This window comes from Macaca nemestrina, chromosome 14 (genome assembly GCF_043159975.1).
Source record: "Macaca nemestrina isolate mMacNem1 chromosome 14, mMacNem.hap1, whole genome shotgun sequence".
NCBI lineage: Eukaryota > Metazoa > Chordata > Mammalia > Primates > Cercopithecidae > Macaca > Macaca nemestrina.
Window position 1 is genome coordinate 51,204,586 of NC_092138.1, and position 7,403 is coordinate 51,211,988.

General features: G+C 37.2%; 1 protein-coding gene across 1 annotated transcript; it reads left to right on the plus strand.

The window, feature by feature from the left end:
- Window positions 1-1,692: 1,692 nt before the first annotated feature.
- Window positions 1,693-2,609, plus strand: LOC105498418 (interferon alpha-1/13). The gene has a single exon (XM_011770485.3). It carries the CDS (start codon window positions 1,798-1,800, stop codon window positions 2,368-2,370), a length of 573 nt encoding a protein of 190 aa, XP_011768787.2. The 5' UTR covers window positions 1,693-1,797; the 3' UTR covers window positions 2,371-2,609.
- Window positions 2,610-7,403: the final 4,794 nt, after the last annotated feature.

Sequence of the window (7,403 nt, forward strand, 5' to 3'; positions counted from 1 at the left end):
GCTTTCATGTAGCCTCTTAATAATTGATGTCCCTGAAGTCCTGTGTCCTCAGGGACAGTTCCTCTGATTGCTGGATGGTACCAGCTTTCATGATGTTAAATCTAACCTGTAAAAACCTGAGCATTAATCTCCATGAAAATAAGACCTTGTTCTTTCTCATTTAAATGCCCCCTTATTTTCTTCTCTAATATTCTGAGTAGGATTTCCAGTATTGTGTTGAAAGAAGTAGTGAGAGTGGGCATCTTTATCTTATAATAAATCTCAAAAAAAAAGATTCCAACATTTCACCATTGATTATAGTGTTAGCCAATGGCTTATCTTATAGCTAATAAGGAATGTATCTCTTTATTGTGAAGTATATTCTTTCTATACCTAATTTGTTATAAATTATATTAGAAATGGATTTTAAACTTTGTCAAAATAATTTTAGGCAGGCATAAAAATAGTTGTGATTTTTAATCTTTTTATTCTGTAAATAAGGTGTATGGCATTTTTTGATTCCAACATATTAAAATATTCTTGCATCCTAGGAATAAATCAAGTTTGATCATAATAAATGATCCTTTTATAGTGCTTTTGAATTTCATTTGCAACTACTTTGTGGATGATTTTGCATCTGTGTTCATCAGGAATATTGGCTTGTAATTTTTTTTTCTTATAATGTCCATCTCTGGATTTGGTATCAAGGTAATTCTGGCTTCATAAAAGGAGTTTGGAAGTATTCCTCCTTAATTTTTTCAAAGATTTGGTTCTATTTAAATGTTTGGTGAAATTCAGCAGTAATCAAATCTAAAAAAAACTTAAGTACACTAAAAATAAATGATAAAAATATTTTAAATTTTTAAGTGTTTATCACTTTCAAATAATTTTTAAGTATTCTTTACTTAGATATATAATGTTTATCTATAAACATTAGAAAATGTTTATAATTTGTTAATTTGCTTATGTAATTTAATACACTACAATTTATTTGTTGGTTTTTGGAAACAGAGTCTCACTGTGTCACCCAGGCTGGAGTGCAGTGGCGCAATCTCAGCTCACTGCAACCTCCACCTCATGGGTTCAAGGAATTCTCTGCCTCAGCCTCCTGAGTAGCTGGGATTACAGGTGCCCACAACCATGCCCAGCTAGTTTTTTTTTTTTTTTTTTTTTTTTTTTCCAGTTGAGATGGGGTTTCACCATCTTGGCCAGGCTGGTCTTGAACTCCTGACCTCATGATCCACCCGCCTTGGCCTTTCAAAGTGCTGGGATTACAGGCGTGAGCCATCTCACCAGGTCCACAGTATAATTTATATCAGTAAATAAATTACATTGAAGCCCATAAGCAAATTTAGTTATAAAGTTAAGATAAATTTGAATTGATTTTAAATTTAACTTTTAGCTTAAATTTTTCATTTGGTTATTTTTAAACACGCATTGAAGACAAAGATTAAACTTTGTACTTTTTGAGTATAGAGATATACATATAGTATATAAATAGATACATATTATATCTGTGTTATTAAATTTTCACAGTGGGTTCAATTAGGGAAAAAATATTTTAAAAGTCTCTGGGAACAAGATGGGGGAGGCAATAATGAAAAACCAAATGGTTGAGAAACACTGCTCTCAACTCATGTAAAGAGTGCATGAAGGAAAGCAAAAACAGAAATGGAAAGTGGCCCAGGAGCATTAAGAAAGTGGAAATCAGTATGTTCCCTATTTAAGGCATCGGCTCAAAGCAAGGCCTTCAGAAAACCTAGAGCCCAAGGTTCAGAGTTACCCATCTCAGCAAGCCCAGAAGCATCTGCAATATCTATGATGGCCTTGCCCTTTGCTTTACTGATGGCCCTGGTGGTGCTCAGCTGCAAGTCAAGCTGCTCTCTGGGCTGTGATCTGCCTGAGACCCACAGCCTGGATAACAGGAAGACCATGATGCTCCTGGCACAGATGAGCAGAATCTCTCCTTCCTCCTGTCTGATGGACAGACATGACTTTGGATTTCCCCAGCAGGAGTTTGATGGCAACCAGTTCCAGAAGGCTCCAGCCATCTCTGTCCTCCATGAGCTGATCCAGCAGACCTTCAACCTCTTTACCACAAAAGACTCATCTGCTGCTTGGGATGAGGACCTCCTAGACAAATTCTGCACTGAACTCTACCAGCAGCTGAATGACTTGGAAGCCTGTGTCATGCAGCAGGAGAGGGTGGGAGAAACTCCCCTGATGAATGCAGACTCCACCTTGGCTGTGAAGAAATACTTCCGAAGAATCACTCTCTATCTGACAGAGAAGAAATATAGCCCTTGTGCCTGGGAGGTTGTCAGAGCAGAAATCATGAGATCCTTCTCTTTATCAACAAACTTGCAAGAAAGATTAAGGAGGAAGGAATAACACCTGGTCCAACATGAAAACAATTCTTATTGACTCATACACCAGCTCACACTTTCATGAATTCTGCCATTTCAAAGACTCTCACTCCTGCTATAACTATGATCATGCTGATAAATTGATTTATCTATTTAAATATTTATTTAACTATTTATAAGATTTAAATTATTTTAGTTCATCTAATGTCTTGTGTATCTTTACACTGTGGTTAGTGTAATAAAACATGTTCCTTATATTTACTCAATCCATTATTTTGTGTCATTCATTAAACTTTTACTATAGGAACTTCCTGTATGTGTTCATCCTTTAATATGAAATTCCTAGCCTGACTGTGCAACCTGATTAGAGAATAAAGGGTATACTTTATTTACTTATTATTATTATATGCAAGATGTAAGTAAAAATGACCTTTCTCTAAATCAGGTTGTATGTTGTACTCAAAATATAAAAGTGACCATAACAAATCTACTTCCTACTCTCTTGCATATTTTATTTTTGTATGGAATAAAACTAAAAATGGTAATCATACTTAATAGCAGTTATCCCAAATACTATAATAATAAGAAAGAACAACCAATAATTTCTCTCAGAAGCAGGTAAACTGAGATATGTGAGGAAATAAAAATAAACAGATATCCTCTATTGCCAGTTGGATATATGAGTTTGCAACTTACAAGGAATGCAATTGCTAGGGGTTCATATATGGCAAGCAAAATCCCAGAAATGGAAGTGCTCATGTGTGGAGAGAGGGTAGAGAGAGAAAAGGACGTAAGCATGATTCTGAGGACCTTCTACCTTTAAAGTGAGGGAAGAAAAGAGACACAAAGGAAACAGAGGTGGAGTCCCTTATATTAGACTGACAACAAGAGAGATTGGTGATTAATATGGTTTGGATCTGTGTCCCTGCCCAAATCTCATGTGGAATTGCAATCCCCAATGTTGGGGTAGAGCCTGGTGTGGGGTGATTGGGTCATAGCTGTTTCTCATGGTTTAACACCATCCCCCTTGGTGCTGCCATGGTGATAGTGAGCTCTCCTGAGATCTAGTTGTTTAAAAGTGTGTGGCACCTCCCCCTACCCTTCCTCTTGCTCTCTCTTTACCTTCTTCCCTGAAGCCTCCCCAGAAGCAGATGCTGCCATGCTTCCTGTATAGCCTGCAGAATTGTGAGGCAATTAAACCTCTTTTCTTAAAATTTGCCCAGTCTCAGTTATTTCTTTGAGGCAGTACAACAATGGACTGATACTGTGATAAAGTCTATTTAAGAAGATAAATGTGCTGGGAAGATGAATCAGTAGATTTGCCCAAGATAGGGATTAAAACTGCCCAATAATTGGGAAATAGATGGCATTGGCAATTCTTAGTGAGAGAGCTGGTTTGGTGGAATTAATAAGTAGAAGTCATACTGGAGTAGGATCCAAGTGAGAGAAGTTAGTGACTCTGAAGCGAAGATGGAAATAGAATGGAATTGAAAAGAATGTGGATTATTGTTTTTGTACACAGTTTTTTTTTCTTTTTTTGCAGTGTAGTTTTTCTGGATAGATTTCATGTAACTGATGTACCGGCAACCATATTTATATGTTTAGTATATTTATGTTAAATTAAAACATTTAATTACAATAATAATTTTTCATTTTTTAAATAAATACTACTTTGAATATCAGTAAAGCTGCCTTAATTCTCTAGATGAGAATAGATAACTAATTCAATCCGTCATCACAATGTTTAATTAATACTGATAATAATGATTCCTGGACCTACTGGCTTTACTAATTAAGTCACTTAACTTGCGTAATTGTGACACTGGTTTACTATAATTTTACTGCAGGTTTTAACACATTTTATTTTCTGGTAGAGCTCATATATAACTTCTTGGTAACTTTTCCTGATGTTATGAATATTACAATCTTATGCCAATCCAAAAATAACTAAATTGCCATCAGCATAAAGACTGAAAACTTCCTTCACAAATTAATAATGAAAAGAGGATCAAAGAATCTCTGTCTCAATACTTAAGATAAAGAAAAAATTGGTTATAACCAGCTGAAAATACAGCATGAACCATGGAAACTCAGACAGCAAGAACTCTGTGTAGAACTCCCAAGGAAAAAAAAGATTTAACAATTATAACTGGGCCAGGCGCGGTGGCTCACGCCTGTAATCCCAGCACTTTGGGAGGCCAAGGCGGAAAGATTGTGAGGTCAGGAGATCGAAACCATCCTGGCTAACACAGTGAAACCCCATCTCTACTAAAAAATACAAAAAATTAGCCGGGCATGGTGGCAGGCACTGCTACTCAGGAGGCTGAGGCAGGAGAATGGCATGAACCCAGGAGGCGGACCTTGCCGTGAGCTAAGATTGCATCACTGTACTCCAGCCTAGGCGACAGAGCAAGACTCCATCTCCAAAAAAAAAAAAAAAAAAACATTATAACTGAAACTCAATACAAAACTGACAAAATCACCCATAATTTGCATTACATCACAAAGAATTTGACATTGAAATTTCATTCTGCTTGCATGTATGTGTGGTGTTAAGAAACTCAATCTGTTTGAGCCTCAGTTTTCTCATAAATAAAATGGATTCGGAAAATCTTTATAGTTGTGCTCATAAAGGAACACATGCAGTTTAAAGTACCTACCACAATATCTTCCACCATGTTGCCTGGTCAACATGGTGAAACTCCTTCTCTACTAAAAATACAAAAATTAGCTGGGCGTGGTGGTGGGCATCTGTAATCCCAGCTACTCGGGAGGCTGAGGCCGGAAAATTGCTTGAACCCAGGAGGTGGAGGTTACAGTAAGCTGAGATCATGCCTTACTCAAGGAGTTAAATGATGATAAGTATTTTCCTCCTTTTCTTCATACAGCTGTAGGTGGGAATAGTATTTGTCTTTCTATAAAATTTTTAGAATCTGTGGTGTTGTACCTTTCAGGAACTGACTTTCAAAGGAAGCAGCCTAAAAACAAACAAACAAACAACAACAACAACAACAAAAAACCACAGATTCTGTCATGAACTGTAGAGGCTGAAAAATGGTCATTCCTCACTTCAATGTGTCCTATTTATATTCAGTCAGGAAATGGTGGCTTGTATAAATACCTGAGACAGGAGAACAATCATACAGATTGGTGTGCAGAAGACACGTGATGTTTCTTGACTGATGATGGCACCTGGCACATTCTCTCTCTGGCTTTACTCCCTTCACCTTCCTGCCCATTCACACAGAGCTGTTTTCTGTTCTGTTGTGGTTTCAGCTTGATGGTTTCCCTAAAGATCAGAATGCCACAAGTGCTAAGCAGAAGTGAAATCGAATTTCTAGGTTTTGCAGAACCATCTGCAAGAGAGGATTTCCTGAATTTCTGTTGAATATGACGTAATAGTAACTTAATGAAAAGGAAAGAGAAAGCAGAATCTAGTTTATGCACAGTCTCCTGAAAACCTCTCAGGGTAACACAGCCCCTGGTAGCCAAGGTGACAAGGGCAGCCACCAAGACTGGAGGGCCAATTTCTGATCTATGCAGAAACCCATCACTTCTGGGCATTTCTCTTTATGCTGCAAAAAGTATACTTCTTGGCAAGTAAAGATGCTAATGCTGTCACAAGCCTGTTCCTTACCCTTGGTCTATTACAAAGAGAATCAGTTTCTGGCTTCTGTCAGGGCATGGATTTTGGGGAATTGACAGTTATAGGGATATATAGAGAGATGTATTCCTTGCCTATAGACCACTGTGCAGACCAGCCTCTAGAATCACCCTCTCCATACACAACATGTGGGACTCCAGGGGACAGGCAGACTGACCAATCTTGACTGGAATTTAATAGTATTCAGAACAAGTTCGTATTTAATAGTGCATTAAACAACTATTAATGGTACAATCTTAGTTTCACAGATCATTCCTATTATTAGACTTCAAACATTAACAAATAATATTCTCATTGTCACTTTGAATTATGATCTTGACAGTTCTTCCACTTAATAGTAAAAATTCTGCCTTGGTATCAAAAAAGAGAAGTCTCATAAGAGCTAATGAGTGTGAAAGAACAGTGTTGTTACCAGAGAACTAGTGAGGTTTATTCATTCAAAGTGTATCAATTTTGTTATGATTTGAGATGTATTTTTGTAATCAGCAACATATTTTCATTGAGATGTTCCAACAGGAAGTCTGTGTGAATTCTTGAGGTAGCAGCAAGGAAGAGCCTGAAATTGCAGAGGATTCTCTAAATGTATCCCTCAGGTCACACATTGTGATATATATATATCTGTACATATATACACACATGCATATCACACATTGTGATATATATGTACATATATATACACATGTATATATACAGATATTTTCTTATTTTATAAATATATGGTTATTCTTTCCTTAATTAATATATATACATTAAAAAAGGGACTGGGTGCGGTGGCTCACGCCTGTAATCCCAGCACTTTGGAAGCCGATGTGAGTGGATCACTTGAGTTCAGGAGTTCAACACCAGCCTTGTCAACATTGTAAACCCCATCCCTACTAAAAATACAAGAATTAGCCAGGCGTGGTGATAGGTGCCTATAATCCCAGCTATTTGGGAGACTGAGGCAGGAGAATCTCTTGAACCCTGGAGGCAGAGGTTGCAGTGAACTGAGATGGTGCCACTGCACTCCAGCCTGGGTGACAGAGCGAGATGCCATCAAAGAAAAAAAGAAAGAACAGAAAAGGGAATACTTTCCCAAATCTCCGTAACACATATAATATAAAAAGCAGAATTCTTGGAGTATTCTGGGGAAAACTGAAAAATAGTCACCTTCATACTGAAGATAAGTCTCATGTATATATTCAGTCAGGATACGGTATCTTACAGAAAAATCTGGAAGAGTTTATTTTCTTAAACCTAAGTGAAATATACATACTATTCATTTGCTGATTCCAATACCCAGCATAGTTCCCTCCTTCTTCCCCAGCTTTTCTGGATCTCATTCTTCACTCCTATTGAAGCTCAGAAAATAATACGACAAAGTGAAGGTCTCAGAAGCAGCCTCAGAAGCAAAG

Coding starts and splice junctions, on each gene's coding strand:
- LOC105498418 (XM_011770485.3), top strand. CDS start 1,798: ATGATGGCCTTGCCCTTTGCTTTACTGATGGCCCTGGTGGTGCTCAGC.